The following is an 18439-nucleotide window of genomic DNA, read 5'->3' as shown; positions in this document are numbered from 1 at the left end:
AAAGGTTGATCGTTCCCTACATATTGACATACTGGGTCGGTCACCTGGTGCTGGATGTTTGGAGAAGGAAGGTGACCTGGGGTCCCATCTGGGTCAGAAACTGTTCAGGAAACTTCCCTGTGACCCATCCTGGAGCTGCTCTGGCAGTTACATTCCCACCTAGACTGGCACTGGGGCCCTGTTGGCTCCCCCACAGCCCATCCCACGTTTGCTCCTGGTTTCCCCCCCAGCTCAGCCCCAGGGCTCCCAGAGAGCAGTGCCAGACTCTGGTTCCTTTAAGGAATTTAATCCTGCTGCAGCAGCTCAGTAACAGCTCGAGATGGAGCCAACAAAGAACCTCCCAGGCTCCATCCCCTCCTGGCAGTGGGGGTTCCAGCTGAGCCATCCTCTCCTGCTGTGTCCCTGTCACCTCCCTGCCGCTGCAGGGCCCTTTGGGGTCAGTGCCAGCTCCTGCCCACTTGCTGGGGGCTCTGCCCGTTTCCCCTGCACTCCCAAGACAGCTGGCCCAGCAGCTTTGTGCCCTAAATGTGCTCCTCAGCACGAGGGACCTCATTGCACACCCCAAACTGTGACAGAGCAGCATCCCCAGACACCCCAATCCCCATTCCCAGAGACCCCAATCCCCATCCCCAGACACCCCAATCCCCATTCCCAGACACCCCAATCCCCATCCCCAGACACCCCAATCCCCATTCCCAGAGACCCCAATCCACAGACACCCCAATCCCCATCTCTAGACACCCGCATCCCCAACACCCCAATCCCCATCCCTAGAAACTCCAATCCCCATCCAAAGACACCCCAATCCCCAGGCACCCCAATCCCCAGGCACCCCAATCCCCATCCCCAGAGACCCCTAGTCCCCATCCCCAAACCACAGACATCCTTATAATCCCCATCCCCAGACACCCCAATGCACAGCTGCACCCTCTGCCTGGAGCTGCCTTCATCCCCTTCCAAAATCCATCCTCATCCCCGAGCTGGGGGGACACGGCTGTGAGAGGGGGGTCAGGGACTGGCTGGATGGTGACACGGTGACAAAGGTGTCCCTGAGGGCTCTGGGTGTTACCGGGGCTTTACAGTCCCTTCCTCACTGACAGTGTCCCAAGGTTCACAAAGGTGACACAAAGCTGCAGTGCTGGTGACACCCAGGACAAGCTGGAGAAGTGGCACCAAGAGGACACAGGGAAGTTCAGTAAAGCCGAGGGAAGGGGCTGCACCAGCACAGGGACAGTCCCAGCACCAGCACAGAGTGGGAGAAGAGCTGAGAGTCCTGCAGAGAAGGACACAGTGAAATTCAATAATGCCAAGGGAAGGGGCTGCACCTGCACAGGGACAGCACAAAGTGGGAGAAGAGCTGAGGGTCTGCAGATAAGGACTGGGGGGTTCTGGTGGAGGAAAAGCTGCCCCCGAGCCAAACACCAAACACCGAACACCAAGCGCATCCCGGCCAGAGGAGGGCGAGATCCCCGCTCCGGGTCCAGCCCAAACCCCTCAGTGACGCCGTCATTCCACGGCAATGCATCCTCGGGGGCTGCGTTGTTCCCGGCCCGGCTCCATGGCCACAAGTGCCAACGTTCCAGGGCTGCCAGGCACCGGCGGGTCCCCGGTGACAACGGCGGCGCTGTCCCCGCTCAGCCGCGCTCCGGTGGCCGCTCCGCTCTCGGCGTTCCCGGTGACCGGGGCTCTGCCTCGTCCCTTGCCCGGCCATGCCGACCTCAGGCGTGGGTGCTGCTGTCCCCGCGGGGAATGCGGTGGCTGGGTCAGTTCTGGGCGGCTGCAGGGCTGTGCGAGGGGGCTCTGAGGAGTGATAGCGGGGTGGAAAGAGGAATAAATGCTCTTCCCAGGGAGGTGGTGCGGTCACCGTCTCTGGGTGTGTTTATAAAAAGACTGGACACGGTGCTGTACTCTAGGTGAGGTGTTAGGGCATGGGTTGGACTTGATGATCTTAGAGGTCTCTTCCGACCTCATTATTCAGGGATTCTGTCGTGAGAGGGGCTGTGGGGGCCAAAATGTGGGGAGTTGAGGTGTTAGGGTGTGACGGTGTTCACAGGGGTCCCAGAATGAGGGAAGAGACGAGGATCTGACTCCATGTTTCAGAAGGCTTGATTTATTATTTTATTATATATATTACATTAAAACTGTACTAAAAGAATAGAAGAAAAGGTTTCATCAGAAGGCTAGCTAAGCTAAGAATAGAAAAAAATGAATAACAAAGGTTTGTGTCTTAGAGTCTGAGCCAGCTGGGCTGTGATTGGACATTAATCAGAAACAACCACATGAGACCAATCCCAGATTCACCTGCTGAATTCCACAGCAGCAGATAACCATTGTTTACATTTTGTTCCTGAGGCCTCCCAGCTTCTAAGGAGAAAAAATTCTAAAGAAAAGATTTTTTATAGAAGTTGTCTGCGACATTGGGGCATAGGTTGGATTCGATGATCTTAGAGGTCTCTTCCAACCTCATTATTCTGAGATTCTGGGATTCTGTGTTTCTGTGGTTCTGGGGTTCTGTGATTCTGGGATTCTGTCGTGAGAGGGGCTGTGGGGGCCAAGAGAGGGGTAGGCTGAGTGGGCTGAAAGGGGGATGTTGGGCTGTGGGAGGGGGTTATGTCTCAAAGGGATTTAGGGTCTTTGGAGAGTCTCTGTGGGGTCCAGAGGAGCAGTAGGAGCATGAAAGGGTTGTAGGGTTGTTTGGAATCCAAAGAGACCCGAAGAGGGGTGAAGGTTTTGGGAGAGATTGTGAGAGCCTGAAGGGGTTCAGGCTCATGGGGAGCTCCAAAGGGGCACCAGGGTTGGCACAGGGAGGGGTGGGCACAGACCCTGGTGAAGGGGGAAAGCTCTGAGAGCTCGCCCAGCCTGGGGATCTCTCTCCCCCATGCACCCTCCAGCTGACCCTATCCCCCCCCAGACCACAGGAGGACCAGGATCAGTGGATGGGGAGCCCGGAGCAGCCCGACACCCCAGCCCCAGGTGCCTGTTGGGGGGCAGAGGCCCCTCCCCAGGAGGGCTCCGTGGCCGTGGTGCTGCGTGTGAGACCCCCCAACCCCCGGGAGCGAGCTGCGCCCTCCATCCTGCACGTCCTGAACCAGCGTGCCGTGCTCTTCACCTCCGAGGAGCCCGGCGGCACCGGCACCGGCCCCGGCACCAGCCCCGGCCCCGGCCGCCGCCGCAGGAGCCTCGAGTTCGAGTTCGACCACGTTTTTGGCGAGAGGGCCACGCAGGAGGAGGTGTTCGAGCACACCACGCTGCCTCTGCTGGACACGCTCCTCGCTGGCTACAACTGCTCCGGTGAGTCCTTCACACAGCCCTGATCCTTGTAGGAACTCCTGCCCCATCCCCTCCCAGGGCTCAGGATTTCATTTGGAAGCCCCCGTGCATCTTTGGGAATGGGGTGACCCAACAGCAACCCAAAACCACACAGCTGTTGGTTCCAGCAGTGCTCAGCACTGTGGGAATGGGGTGCAGAGGATGGATGTGGGTGTTGGGACAGAGAGATCCCTCGCCAGGGTCTGTGCCCACCCCTCCCTGTGCCAATCCTGTGCCCCTTTGGAGCTCCCCATGAGCCTGAACCCTCTTCAGGCTCCCACAGCCTCTCCCAAAACCCTGGCCTCTCTTTGGGTCTCTTTGGATCCCAAATGACCCCACAAACCTCTTCATGCTCCTACAGCTCCCCTGGACCCCCAGAGACTCCCCAAGGACCCTAAATCCCTTTGAGCCTCCCCATGGATCCCTGGCTGGGCAGAGCTGGCCAGGCATTTAGAGGAACAAGGATTACTTGCTCTTGTCTATTCTGGGTCAGGAAGGATGGGTAGAAGTGTGGTGGATGCATGGAGAAAAAGCCCCTTGGCTTTGCCATGCCTTTCCAGGCTGGAATGGGCTCTGGAAATCCAGGTCTGACAGGTCCTGGACAGCTCCCACAGCCCCAGAGCTGTTCCCAGCATTGCATGGCACAGGAGCATTCCCAGGAGCAGCCCAGGCTCTCCCTGCACCAGGAACTCACACCAGGGGATGCTGATCCAGCTCCTGGTGGTTCCTGAGAGCCACTGAAGGGCTGTCCCTGTCCCCAGGCCCCAGCACTGAGTCAGGAGAGGGCTGAGGCTCCAGATCAGTGCATCCCACCCTGATGGGGAGGCCTCAGAGGAGGTGCTGGAACATGGGGGTGAAAGAGAAGAAGCAGAAATGCCTCGTGGGGAGAGGGTCAGAGGTGAGCTGAGCATGGGAGCAGCACTCACCTGGAGGCTCCTTCTGTCCCTGCTGCACTAGAGAGGCTGAAACCAGGGAGAAAAACTGCCCTGAGGAGCAGTGGGGAAGGTTATGAGTTTTACCTTGTGTCTTATCTGTGTGGGAAGCAGATAAGCTCCTTTCTCCTTCTTTCTCCTTCTTTCTCCTCCTTCTCCTTCTCCTCCTCCTCTTCTTCTGCTCTTAGATCATTTCACCTCCCTCTTTTCCCTGCAGTGTTTGCCTACGGAGCCTCAGGGGTTGGGAAGACCCACACCATGATGGGCACCAAGAGGACTCCTGGCATTGTGCACCTGGCCACGGTGGAGCTCTACAAGAGGCTCGAGGCCATGAAGGACAGGAGCTGGGAGGTCCTGGTCTCCTACCAGCAGGTTTGCTGTGGCTCAGCGTGTCCCCTCCTGCCTCAGGGTCCCCAGGGAGGAGATTTGGGGTTGATCCAGAGCCACACTCGGGGTACCTGCAGTGTCCCCTGGGGTTGGCAGGATCATCCACCTGCTGCTGTTCCTCCCTCTCTGCTAGAGCAGGGCTTTCCTCTCCCTTGCTGTGCTCCACAGAGCAGTGAGGGCCTCCTGGAAGGGCTGGACAGGAGCAGGGTTGAGGGAACTGCCCAGCAGAGCTCTGGGAGCTGGCCCTGCCTTTTGAGCCCCATCAGCTGCTCCTGGTGGAATGAGGTGCCAGAGGTGGGGTCAGGGGGAAGCCCTGGCTGTGCCAGATCCTGCAGGGGTACTCAGCTCCCTCCCAGAGAATTAAACCTCAGCCTGACCCCGATGTCCTGCTCCAGGTGTACAAGGAACGTGTCTATGACCTGCTGAAGCCCCAGGGCCCTCTGAACGTCTGGGAGCAGCCCGGGAAAGGAGTCGTGGCACAGGGCCTCTCCTTGCACCAGGTCTGAGCACAAGGGCTGGGACAGACTCATCTGCACGGTGCTGGGAGCCCTGGGGACACGGGCTGGGGAGGTCTCAGGTGCTCCTGGCTCCTGGCTGGCAGCAGAGGTGGCCCCGAGCTGCCAGGGCCCTGCAGAGCTGGCACTGCCTGGGGCTGCTCGGCCTCAGGGTGCCCAGGTGCTGATCCACCCCCTGCCCCTTCTCCCCCAGCCCACAACTCCAGAGCATCTCCTGGCCTTGTTGGCCAAAGGCAACAAAAACCGGGCCCAGCGCTCCACCAAGGCCAACGCCGCCTCCTCCCGCTCCCACGCCATCTTCCAGGTGAGGGCTGCTGCAAACAGCTGGAAACAAAACCTGCCCACCTGGGCACCCCTGGGATGTTGCTCCCCAGGGGCTCTGTTCATGTGTTCTCTGCTGCCTGGCTGCAAAGCTGCCCCTGGATTTCGGTTCCAGCCAGGTCCTTGCCCACTTCCAGGGCTGTCACTTCAGCCTGAGCCTGCTGCCTTGCCCCTTGCTGCTGGCAGGTGGCTTCATGCTTTTCCAGTCCCTCTGAGGACCTGCCCAGCCATACCCCTCCCTATCACCGAGTCTGGGAGATGCTGATTGTTCCCATAGCTGTCCCTCCCTGCCACATCCCTTTCCTGGCTCTGCTCCTTGTGTCATCACGGGGTGTTTGGCTCATCCTTTCAACATGCCACGTTCCTCTCCTCCCTCTGGATTCCATGGCTCTTGAAAAGGTTCCCTGAAAGCACAGAGGCCAGAGCACCTGTGTGGAGCCATCTCATTCCTCTCTGTCCCCAGATCCAGGTGAAGCACTGGGACATCACTGGGGGCCCCGCCAGGGACCCGCGTGTGGCCAAGCTGAGCTTCATCGACCTGGCGGGCTCGGAGCGAGCCTGGGACACGCCGGGCCGGGGAGAGGGGATGTGGGAGGGCACCAGCATCAACCGCTCCCTGCTGGCCTTCAAAAGCGTGGTCCGTGCTCTGGCCGGAGCCAAGGTGAGTGTGGCTCCCCGGGGCTGCTCCGGGATGGTGTCCCCACGGCCCAGAGCTGAGCGATATCTCGGGACAGGGCGGGCAGAGCCACGTGCCGTTCCGGGACAGCAAACTGACGCTGCTGCTGAAGGACTCGCTGGTGGGCAGCTTCCGCAGCACCGTGATCGCTGCCGTGAGCCCCGCGGCGCCCGCCGGCCCCGACACCTACAGCACGCTGCGCTTCGCCAGCCGCGCCCGGCACATCATGCTGCCGGTGAGCACCGGGACGGCCCCACGGGCTCGGGAGCTGCTGGGGGGTCTGTGGTGGGGTGCATTGGAATATGATCCCAATATTGCCGGGTGGAACGTGCCTGGGCTCGTCTGGCCCTTGCTGCTTGACCAAGGGTGGCAGCTGTGGTGGTTTCACCTCAGAGACACCTTTGGCTGGCTGGATATTGCAGCAAAAGTGAGGGTGCCACCTCAGGGGTCTCTTCCCTGACTGATCCATCCCCAGGCTGGAGCTGCCCCACGTTGGGCGCCAATATATTGGAATTAAATATCAATATATGGGAATTAAATACCAATATAGCTGGATGGTACATGCCTGGGCTCATCTGGCCCTTGCTGCTTGACCAGAGGTGGCAGCTGTGGTGGTTTCACCTCAGAGACACCTTTGGCTAGCTGGATGTTGCAGCTGGCATTTGGAACAAGTCCGGGCAATCAGGAACTCAGGTTTACCTCTGGTGGAAAGGCGAGGTGAAGAGGAAAAGGAGATGGATTCTGCCAGAGAGTTTGATCCAGAGTTTTATTCCAGGGTCACAGACATCTGAATCTTGGTAACAGCTCCAACAGAATCCCGACTGCATGGTCCCATGTCCTTTTAAGCTTGGGGAAAGGGGGAGGGGAAGGGGTAGGTGTGCCACCAACCCCTTGGAGCCTGGAGGAGGCTGAGGAGCAGCCCCGGAGATGGGTTCATGCTGCACTGTTGTGTTTTAACCACTGCCTGACCCCAGTCCCTGCAGGACACTGGGGCATCTCCCTGCAGCTCCAGAACAGCCTCCCCGTCCGATCTGCAATTCCAGACCAAGACACCAAGTCCCCTTCAGCAGGACCAGGAGCAGAAGTGAGTGTCCGTGTGTCCTCCCCATGTCCTGCTGTCTCCTCACAGCCTGGGCAGACTGGGCTGTCCATGGTTGGATGGATGTGGGGACCAGGGCTGAGCTTGGAGACGCTGGCCTGTCCCTGGGTCCCTTGTCACCCACAGGTGCACACACACCTCACAGCTCAGGCCCTCCAGGAGGGCATTTACAGCTTGGGAATATCCCACATTCCAAGTTTGACACTCTTTCTCCAAATCTCTACTCACAGCCCCTGCCCTGATGAAATTACTGAGAAGACAAAGGAAGTGGAGGAACCCACAGGGCTGGAGGAACCCACAGGGCTGGAGGAGCTCCCAGGGCTGGAGGAGCTCCCAGGGATGGAGGAGCCCACAGGGCTGGAGGAGCTCACAGGGATGGAGGAGCTCCCAGGGATGGAGGAGCCCACAGGGCTGGAGGAGCTTCCAGGGATGGAGGAACCCACAGGGCTGGAGGAGCTCCCAGGGATGGAGGAGCCCACAGGGCTGGAGGAGCTCACAGGGATGGAGGAGCTCCCAGGGATGGAGGAGCTCCCAGGGATGGAGGAGCTCCCAGGGATGGAGGAATCCACAGGGCTGGAGGAGCTCGCAGGGATGGAGGAACCCACAGGGATGGAAGAGCTCACAGGGCTGAAGGAACTTACCGGGATGGAGGATTCCACGGGACTGGAGGAATCCATAAGGCTGGAGGAGATCACAAGGCTGGAAGAGTCCATAAGGCTGGAGGAGCCCAAAGAGCTGGAGGAGTCCAAAGATTTGGAGGAGTTCTCAGGGCTGGAGGAGTCCCCAGGGCTGGAGGAATCCCCAGGGCTGGAGGAGTCCTCAGGGATGGAGGAGCCCAAATATCTGGAGGAATCCCCAGGGCTGGAGGAGCCCAGAGATCTAGAGGAGTCCCCAGGGCTGGAGGAACCCAAAGATCTGGAGGAGTCCTCAGGGCTGGAGGAGCCCGAAGATCTGGAGGAGTCCCCAGGGCTGGAGGAGCCCAAATATCTGGAGGAGTCCCCAGGGCTGGAGGAGCCCAAATATCTGGAGGAGTCCCCAGGGCTGGAGGAAGCTGCACTTCCCTGTTGCCTTGAAGAGCTCAGCGAGGCTGCCCCAGCCCCAGGAATGCAGCTGAGCTCTGCAGGTGAGGATTTGGGATGGGGACAGTGGGGGTGCCCCGGGGGTTGGGGATGCTCCCGAGCTGCAGACACGAGGTGATTCTGTTTCTTCTCTGCTCTTTCAGCCGAGGCTCCTGTGACCATGCCAGAGTCCCCTGTGCCCATCACGGCCTCGCTGTGCTGCCAGGAGCTCTCTCCATGCTCCAGCCCCATCTCTGTGTGGCCTGTGATGAGGATGCTCGAGTCGAGCAGCGATTCCCAATCAGAAAAGTCTCGTGGCTCCCGAACACGGAGGAAGCGCCAGCGGGGCTGGAAGGCAGCAAGCACTCCCGGGGCAGGGCAGAGCTCCCCCGTGCCCCTGGAGCCCCGCAGTGCCAGCAGTGCCAGCTGCCAGCCCTCCCCTGCGCCGGGCACCCAGAGCCCTGGCACCGCGGCACCAGCACGGACCCCCAGCCCCCTGCCCGGGCCGGCTCCAGAGCTGCTTCCTCCGAGCCCTGAGCAGCAGCAGGAGCTCTGGGAAGCCCCCCCGAGCCCCCTCCCCAGCACCCCTCCCAGCACCCAAACCCCAAAGGCCTCCAGCTCCTCCGGCAGCTCCTCGAGCAACCCCTCCTGCCCCATACCGCCCTTCTGGCCGTGGTTCCAGCCCAGTGCCCACCTCTGTGCCCCCTCTGTTGGCACAGTGCTGTATGTGTGTTTGCAGGTTATGAGTGGGTTTAGGAAATAGGTTGTTGTGTTTTTAATAAATTGTTCTGTCCCAAATCCAAGGGTCAACACGCGGCTGTTCTCTCCTGCCTCACCCTCGTGTGTGGAGCCTGGAAATGGTTCTGGCTCTGGGGTTGGGTTCTGTCCTCCTTCTCCATCATCCCAGGGCTGTGGGTGCCTCTGCTGAGTGTCCCAGAGTGCAGGTGAGGGATGTGGGGACACATGGCCATGGCTATCCATGACAGTATCCCAGTCAGGTGAGCTGTCCCACTGTCATTGCAATGGGATCACAGCTCTGCCACTGCACACTCACATTTCCAGTTCTTATTTGTTCCCCATGCTGTGACTCTTTGTGTCCAGGCACTTCAGAGAGGGGATCAGAAAACCGTGTGGGGTGTGAGAGGTTCCACCACAGCCAAACACAGCTCTGATGGGGTTTGCCCCATGATTCTCATCTTGAGCCAAGGAACATCAGGCTGGCCTGGTCTCCTCCCCAGGAGGAAACAATGGCACAAACATTTGGAACTCACCCCCCAAGCCTTCCCTCTCATCAGACTGGCCAGCTCATGGTCAAAGGTTCTCTTTGACCTAATAATTAAAGCACAACCTAAAAATTCTCTGTCTCAAAAGCCACTACCTTCCCAATGGCACAGCCATGGAGATGTTGATCTGCACTAGAGATCCTCTCTAAGTTCCCACCCAGCTCAAACCATGATGAGGTGTTGGGGGTTCCGCTGGTCCCAGCACAGCTCCATTGTTGCCAGGCACGTGGGCGACAACGCTCCAGAGCTGCTTTCAGAGAAGGTGACAGAGGCTGGGCTGTTCCAGGGCAGGATGCTCCCAGCAGATCCCTGCCTGGGCTCTGTGAGTTCTGCTGGGCCAGGGAGCACCTGCAGCAATGGGGATGAGGCTGCTGGGAGCCACCATTCTCCTGTCCCTGCTGGATGTTCTCCAGGCCTTTGCCATTGAGAAGAAAGGGGATGTGTTCAAGAAGACGGCATGTCCCGCCTTCCTGGTGTTCGAGAACGTCGCCTACCTGGCGGACATGACCTTTGAGCTGCCCTGCAAGTGCAAACCCGAGGAGGCCTCCTCTGTGGTCTGGTACTTCCAGAAGAACCTGCACAGCCACGAAACCACGGTGCTGACGGACTTCAACGGCACCGTGATCGTGGATTCCAAGCAGGTGCGCGCGGGCAGCGACCTCCTGAAGCGCTTCAGCATCCGCCTGTTCAGCCTGATCGTGTTCCGAGCCCAGGTGAGGGACTCTGGCCATTACCTGTGCGGCACCAAGGAAGGGCTTTTCTTCTACGGCTACGACGTGGACGTGCAGCCCACCAAGAAGATCACCGTGGCTTTCCTGGATAAAGACCAGCACGTCCAAGAGGACCACAAGGAGAAGGAGTTCACGCTGTTCACCACCTTCTGGGACTGGACGCGCTGTGACCGCTGCGGGGTGCGGGGCGAGCAGCGGCGCATCGGGCTGTGCTACGTGCAGAGCCCCCAGCTGAAACCCCGCTACCGCACGGCACTGCCCAACGTCAGCTCCTGCGGCTCCAGGGCCGTCCCCAAACCCTTCGGGCGCCTCATCCGCCTCCGCAGCCCCGAGGTGGCCGTCAGGAGCTGCCTGGCCCCTTGCCAGCAGAAGGAAGCCCCCGAGGAGGGCGTGCAGTCCATCTCCAACGTGGTTTACAAGCTGGGTGAGAAACCAGAGCTGCCCCGTGTCCCCATCCAGTACCACAACCAGCCCCCCAAAACTGACCTGGTGATTTCATGCCCGGGGGCGCGGCCAGAGCACGCCGTGGCCTGGGACAAGGGATCCGTGCGGCTCTACCGTGCCCACTACCTGGTGGGGGTCAGGAAGGACATGAGGCTCTTCATCGACCACGGGAACCACCTGCACCTGCAGCGGCTGCGCAGGAGGGACAAAGCCACCTACTTCTGCTGGCGGGAGGGCGAGCTGGTGGCCGGCTTCCAGCTCACTGTCACCTTCGAGCCCCGGCGCCAGCGCAGCCCCAGCGACCCCGAGTCCATCTTCGTCATGAGGGCTGTGGGCATCAGCTTCGCCGTCATCGTCGGCATCTTCTTCCTCATCCACCTGTCCCACTGCAGGGCTGAGGTGTTCAGGAAACTGGCCAAGTTGTAGCAGCTCCACCACTTGGACAGCTTGGATCACCCTCATGCAGGGAATTTCCAATGTGAGGACCATTTTAGCCTATTTTAGTTTCAACATTTTTTCAATGTTTGGTTTTGACTTTTTGAATGGAAAGTTGTTGGGTTTTTTTTCAAATAATCTGGCAATTTTCTTCAGAACTGTCTCTGCTTTTGAGGTGTTTTTAACTCAGCACAGAACTGGGAGTCAATGTTTGTGCCCTACAGAGTTATCTTACACGTCCCCCAAAGGTGGTGGCATCTCTGCAGGGTTTCGGCAGGGAGCAGGATGTGCCCCCCTCCAGGCTCATCTCCTTTGTTTGAGGATGGGACTTGAGGATGTCAGCATTCCCAAGGGAAATCCTGCTGTCTGGGAGGGCACTGTGGGTCCCAGCGATGCTCTGGCGCTTGAACCGTGTTGATGATGGTGAACCAAACACCTGGTGATGACAGGAGAAGCAAAATCAGGGAGGGACAGAGCTATGGAAAACAATCTGCATCTCCCACGCTCAGGGAGGGAGCAGGATGCAGCTGGTTGGGTCCTTGAAGGGCAACAAAGCCCCAGCATGAGCTGGGAGGGCTCACACACAGAGAGGCAGCTCCAGGCCTGGAGACTTTGCCACCAAACTCAGCCCCAGACAGAGCCCGACAGTGTCCCCAGGGTGGCACCAGCCAGGGTTGTGTGTGCAGGCCAGGGGGAACACAGCCACCAAGACTCACCTGGCAGCCTCACCCTCTGAATCCCTAAAAATCTCCCAGTAGAACCCAAAGTGCTTCCTGCACTGCTCTGTAATCCTGCAGGGATTAACCCCTGCAGTGCTGGGAGCTGAGGGCTGTGCCTGTATCCTCTGCAGCCGTGGTTTTGCTTGTTGGGAGGCAGAGCTGGCAGCAGGAAGGGCAGAATTCCAGCACAGCTCAGGGATTTGTGCAGGCAGGAATCCAGGAGCCACCACGGAGCCCAGCTGGGAGCTGGCTGGAAAAGCATGCAGCCACCTGGGCTGCTCCCCTGGCAGCAGCACGGGCTGAAGTGACAGCCAGAAGCTCCGTCTGTGACAGGAATTGGGAAAGGACCTGGCTGGAAAATCCAGGGGCAGCTTTGCAGCCAGGCAGCAGAGAGCACATGAACAGAGCCCCTGGGGGGCAACATCCCTGTCATTCTTGTGCCAAGATTGAGGCAGGAACAGGCGAGAGGCAGGATGGTAGAAAAGGCAAAGAAGGTTTTATTCAAAAAAACCGCGCGGTTTTTATAGAGTGGCACAATAGATTCTGTCTGTGGAAGTGTCAGGGGGGTAGGATGGTGGGGACAGATGGAGATGAGAGATCTCTGCAGCCAGGTTGTGGAATTTGGGGTTTATTGCAAAGGGCCTGGGTGCAGGGCCCTGCTGGGAGCTGCCAAACACAGCTCAGAGCAGGCTGAGAGAAGAGAGGGGGAGAGAGGGTGAGAGGGTGAGAGAGTAAAAGGGTAAGAGAGCGAGGTTTCTGTTACAATACAATAAATCTTCTTCTGTGCTGAATATTCCAATTCTCACTAACCAATCCAGTACAAGATACAAATCCTATAGCATTTACATCCAGCCTATAAGAATCATTACATTACCATCCTGTGTTACATTTTAAACCCTAAAAACTCCTCTTTGGGCCCCTTCTGCCAAGCTGTAGGGTCTGCTCTGACCCTTGGGCCTGTCTGCAAGCAGAGGGTGTTGTTCCATCAAAAGGGGATCACCTTCAGCAGCCACACCATTGTTTTCCAGTTGTTCAGTAACTGAGGGATCTCAAAGCTTGCTTTCATTTCAATCTCACTTATAGTTTCCATATTCTCAAAATCTTTTGCCAGACAATCATATTTATAATCGTCCTGTTTCATCTTCCCCAACACTATTCTATTGGCTAAGTAACAGAAACATCTTTCTCACGCACTGCCCTTCAGAGGAACAGAAAAATAAAGTAGAAAAACACGACCTGCAAATTGTTTATACTCAACAAGTTATCACATCTTTCCAGCTCCCTAAAACTCCTCACAAGCCGCTGTGAGAAGCGCTTGCTGTTTCTCTCTCTCTGTCCCATGGCATCCACACATCCCCAGCTCAGGGCTGAGGGGGACAGTGGGGTGTCAGTCCTGGCCCAAGTGTGCAGGTTTTGTTTCCAGCCCCGTTTCTGTATGGCAGATTACCTTTGTCAAGTGGGCAGTTTGCCTTATCTCTCTCTTTGAGTGACCACATTCACACCTCCCTCGGGAGGGGACATTGCTGATAACAGCTATTGAATGTCACTGCATGACTGATAAGAACTGTAACATCCCATTGGGAGATGTGAGCCCAGAGGGAGGAGCCAAGCATTGCTGCCCAGATATAATCCAGAGGTTGTGAGACACCAGCACGGCTTTCTGCACTGGATTCCCCAGAGGAACAGCAGCTGCCTCTTCCTCCACTGGATCTTCAGAGGCAGAATACATCCTTCTCTGCAAATCCCCCTGCTCCAACAGAACCACCCCTGACACTGCAGGAGGGCTGAGCCACAATTCCAATGGCACTGCCACCAACACCCTGACCCACAGGGTGTCAGGCTGGGATCTATGTCAGTGTTGTTCTAGTGCACTGCATTGTTTATTTTATCCTTTATTTTTTTTTCTGTTTCCCTATTAAAGAACTGTTATTTCCTGCTCCCATATTTTTGCCGGAGAGCCCCTTAATTTAAAATTTATAGCAATTCAGAGGGCTGGGGAGGGTTTACATTTTCCCTTTCAGGGGAGGCTCCTGCCTTCCTTAGCAGACTCCTGTCTTTCCAAACCAAGACAATCTCCCAATCTTCGGTAACTCCAGGATCTTTTTTTGCTGAAGTCTCCAGTGCTCAGCTGCCATCAGATGTGCAAAGGGAGGAGGAATGACACCACAGCAGACTGCAGGGACATACATGTCCCCCCAAGTGCTGCCACAAAGGCCAATATTCCCATTCCAGGCCTCGGGGATGAACCTGGACCTGCCATGCTTCCAGTCTGCTGGGGTAACTCTGCCATTTGCTGGTTGTCACTGTCATTGATTACATCTCCTAAAACCCCTCAGTAACTGTGAGCAAGGGTGGAGGAGGAAAGGGACTATCTGATGTCACAGACGTTTTTATAAAAATCCTTTCCTTGGGATTTTTCCTCCTGAGAAGCTGAGAGGCCTCAAGAACAAAATGTAAACAATGGTTATCTGCTGCTGTGGAATGCAACAGGTGCATCTGGGATTGGCCCATGTTGGTTGTTTGTAATTAATGGCCAATCAAAGCCCAGCTGGCTCAGACAGAGAGTGGAACCACAAACCTTTGTTATCATTCTTTGCTATTCTATTCTTAGCTAGCCTTCTGATGAAATCCTTTCTTCTATTCTTTTAGTTTAATTTTAATGTAATATATATAATAAAATAATAAATCAGCCTTCTGAAACATGGAGTCAGATCCTCATCTCTTCCCTCAACCAAAAACCCCTGTGAACACCATCACAATCTGGGTTTGGGTTTCTCCTTCAAAACTACCACCCTGTTTTCTTTCCCTTGGTTTTCTCCTTACCCATACCCATCTGTGAGGACACCCTGCTCAGAGATCACAGCACCACAGCCTGGGAGCTAAACTTTATTGTGAACAACAACAAGTGATGCCAAAGTCAAGCTTTGAGGTTTCTGCTCAATCCTGGTGCTCCTCAGCTGACCTGGTACCGCTTCATCAGCTCCACCACTGTCCTCTCCTCCTCAGTTTCCTTTTCCAGGTGGTTCTCTATGGGATGGGCTTCCCCCTGGCCAGCAGCCTGCCCATCCCTGCTCTGCAGCTTCCTGAACAAATCCTGGCTGCTCTCCTTCTCTGCATGGCTCAGCAGAGCCACGTTGAGCCCGAAGCGCCCGGTGCCCGCCAGGCTCTGCAGGATCTGAAGGATGGCAGCTCTGTCCCCAGGATGGATGTTCTCTGCCAGCACTGTCAGGAACTCCCCCAGGAGGCCAAAGCCCACATCAGCCTGGAAAATCCTGCCCAAGGCCTCCCCTCCAAGCTCCAGCAAAAACTGGTATTTGTCTGTCCCACTTTTCAGGCATCGGCGCCAATCGCGGTGAAATTCCGCAGCGGTGCCGGGCAGCTGGATCAGCTCCTGGAGGAGAAAGGGACACTCAGCTCCTTCTGTTTGGTTTGAAGACTTTGATTCCCTCACCCCAATCAGCCCATGGATAGCTGGGATGATTTTACTGGGGGATTTGGCAAAATCCAGGGAGAAAAGGGGAAGACAATGAAATGCCAGGTGCCTTTAACCCTGAGAAACCTGGGGGAAATTCAGGGGGAAAAGGGGAACACAAGGAAAAGCCAGGTGCATTTAACCCTGAGAAACCAGGAAAATCCAGGGTGGGGAAAGGGAATGTCAGGTGCCTTTACCTGAGAAACCAAGGAATTTCAGGGGGAAAAGGGAATGCCAGGTGCCTTTAACCCTGAGAAACAGGAGGAAAAGGAAAGACAAGGAAATGTCAGGTGTCTTTAACTCTGAGAAACCAGGAAAATCCAGGGGGAAAAGGAAAAGCCAGGGGCATTTAACCCTGAGAAATCAGGGGGGAAATTCAGAGGGAAAAGGGGAACACAAGGAAACGCCAAGTGCCTTTAGCCCTGAGAAACCTGGGAATTCCAGGGGGAAAACGGAATGTCAGGTGCCTTTAACCCTGAGAAACAGGAGGAAAAGGAAAGACAAGGAAATGTCAGGTGTCTTTAACTCTGAGAAACCAGGAAAACCCAGGGGGGAAAGGAAATGCCAGGTTACTGTAACCCTGAGAAACCAGGGGAAAATTCAGGGGGTAAAGGGGAATACAAGGGAATGCCTGGTGCCTTTAACCCTGAGAAACCAGGGGGAAAATTCAGAGGGAAAAGGAGCTGCCTTTTTGGCATTTCACAAGGAAATGAAAAGTGCCTTTAGCCCTGAAAAAACAGGAAAATCCAGCGGGAAAGGGGAATGCCAGGTGCCTTTAACCCTGAGAAACCAGGGGGAAAAAGGGGAAGACAAGGAAATGCCAGGAGCCTTTAATCCTGAGAAACCAGGAAAATCCAGAGGGAAATGGGAATGCCAGGTGCCTTTAACCCTGAGAAACCAGAGGGAAAGGGGGAAGACAAGGAAATGTCAGGCGCTTTTAACTCTGAGAAACCAGGAAAATTCAGGGGGAAAAGGAAATGCCTGGTGCCTCTAACCTTGAGAAACCAGGAAAATCCAGGGGGGAAAGGGGAATACAAGGAAATGCCAGGTGCTTTTAACCCTGAGAAACCAGGGGGGGAAAGGGAATGCCAGGTGCCTTTAACTCTGAGAAATCAGGAGGAAAAGGGAAGACAAGGAAAAGCCAAGTGCATTTAATCCTGAGAAACCAGGAAAATCCAGGGGGAAAGGGAAGTGTGGATGAGCTGTGACACCCAGTGTGAACACAGATGGCTGTGGAGTGACCCCAGCCCCAACCAGGAGAGTTGCAAAAGATCCAATAAACAGAGCTCAGTGAAACCCCAGCAGCATAAAAAACCCTTGAGATTGTTTGTAAGGCAATCCATGAAATTTCCTTATCATGGGAAACACCCAATGACCAGGACACCCCAGCAGGGACAGGACTACTGAGGTGACTCCAGCCATGAATGGAGGGACAGAAAATGTCCTGTCCCTGTCCCCAACACTGAGGGACCCAGTGAGCTCATCAGGATTGGGCAGGATTGATTAACTCAGCCTATTAAACCGTTAAATAAATTCCCTGTGCTCAGGGAATCTCTGCAGCCTGATCCAAACCCTGATATTTCAAGGGCCAGGAGGGTTGGCTCACACCCAGAGTGAATCCTGAGTAAATCTCTCATCCCAATTAACACCCAGGTGATTCCTGAGGAATTCCCAGCTGCTGGGGCCTCTCCCTCACCTGTGGGATGTCCACAGCGTGGGCAGGTGCTGTCTGAGCTGGGGCTGCACAGGGATTCCACAGCACATTCCTCCTCTGTCCCAGCCTGTCCTTCTTCTCCAGAGGCTTCAGGTGAGAAGCCAGCACAATCTCCCTGAAGGGAACGGGCACAGGAGGGACACTTTGAGGCTCCAGGCTGCTGCTCTAATTTCTGATTTTGGGCTGTGTGAGCACCCAGAGGGGCTGGACAGGCTGGAGGAGAAGGCCCTGACCTGAAATCCCTCTGGAATCCCATCAAGATATTTGGGGAGAAGCCACTTGAAGGTGTTTTCCTGCCCCTCAGGGATCAGTGGCAAGGGGGAATGAGACAGATGTGACCCCATGAATGGAATTTGAACAGGTCCCAGAATGTGGCAAAGCCCTGGATCTACCCGGATGTCAAAGCACAGGGAGCCCTCAGATGGAGCCCTGGAGAATCCTGGAGTTTGGAGGGCACTGGGAATGCCCCTGTGGGGCAGCTCTGCCATCCCAGCCTGCCCACACCCCCTGGGCACAGCAGGGACAGGCTGGGAAGGACACAGGGACACAGGGGACAGAGGGGACAGCCACCCTCTGCTCTGCACTCCCAGCATGGCCTGGGCGCGAAACGGGGGCTGGGGTGGGAATGGGAGGAGGTGACAGTGTCCCGGGGAGGTGACAGAGCCCTGGGGAGAGGGGAGAGGACAGTGCCACTCCATTGCTGGCCACAGCCAGGCCACCCCAGGAGCAGGGACACATCTCAGCCCACACGGGGCCACCTGAGGAGTTTTGGGACAAATCTCAGCGGGCTCTGCCCTCGGGGCTGTTCCGGGCCCCGGAGCCCCCTCGGGCCGCTCCCCGGGCCCCGGACCTGAACTGGCCGTAGTCGGGCACGCCCTGGCGCAGCGCCCGCAGCTTGGCCTCGCCCTCCCGCTGCCGCCGCTCGTCCTCGGCCAGCGCCGCCCGCAGCTCCCGCTCCAGCACCGGGAACGCCCCGGCCGGATCCATGCCCGGCTCCATGCCCGGTTCCGTGCCCGGACAGCCCTGTCTGAAGTGGCTTCCAGGACAGATTTCTGTCACAACGGCGCTGCCAGGCGGGCCCGATATTATCGTGACGGTCCCGCCTTGTGCCCCGCACTGTGACAGCGCAAGGCCGCGCACGTGGGTGGCAATTGGGAACCTCTCCCCTGTCCGAACCCCCCGGACACACCGCCGCGCTCTCTATCGCGATAGTCCCGCCCGGTGATGAGCAGCCGGGCCCCGGGGCCGCGCGCTCTATCGCGATAGCCCCGCCCCGCAGCCGGGGCGCCGGCACCGCGCAAGGCCCCCGCGGCTGCCCCGGCCGCGCCCGGCGGAACCGGCTCC

At 57.1% G+C, this 18439-nt stretch overlaps 3 protein-coding genes across 3 annotated transcripts; 2 read left to right on the top strand and 1 right to left on the bottom strand.

Moving 5' to 3' along the window:
* Positions 1-1519: 1519 nt before the first annotated feature.
* KIF18B (kinesin family member 18B) lies at positions 1520-9060 on the top strand. Its single transcript, XM_059489328.1, is given in 12 exon segments — positions 1520-1724; positions 2912-2995; positions 2998-3291; positions 4459-4613; positions 5024-5128; positions 5337-5447; positions 5928-6125; positions 6199-6375; positions 7115-7224; positions 7470-7685; positions 8262-8362; positions 8462-9060. Coding segments are annotated over 12 exon segments (2355 nt in total).
* An 876-nt stretch (positions 9061-9936) lies between these two features.
* Positions 9937-11181, top strand: FAM187A (family with sequence similarity 187 member A). The gene has a single exon (XM_059489327.1). It carries the CDS (start codon positions 9937-9939, stop codon positions 11179-11181), a length of 1245 nt encoding a protein of 414 aa, XP_059345310.1.
* A 3681-nt stretch (positions 11182-14862) lies between these two features.
* On the bottom strand, positions 14863-18238 carry CCDC103 (coiled-coil domain containing 103). The gene is made up of 3 exons (XM_059489450.1): positions 17946-18238; positions 17078-17210; positions 14863-15300 (listed from the first exon to the last, which is right to left on the bottom strand). Exons 1-3 carry the CDS (start codon positions 18092-18094, stop codon positions 14863-14865), a joined length of 720 nt encoding a protein of 239 aa, XP_059345433.1. The 5' UTR covers positions 18095-18238.
* Positions 18239-18439: the final 201 nt, after the last annotated feature.

The sequence above is a fragment of the Ammospiza nelsoni genome, chromosome 26 (assembly GCF_027579445.1).
Source record: "Ammospiza nelsoni isolate bAmmNel1 chromosome 26, bAmmNel1.pri, whole genome shotgun sequence".
Classification (NCBI taxonomy): Eukaryota; Metazoa; Chordata; class Aves; order Passeriformes; family Passerellidae; genus Ammospiza; species Ammospiza nelsoni.
This window is presented reverse-complemented; position numbering and strand designations above follow the sequence as displayed.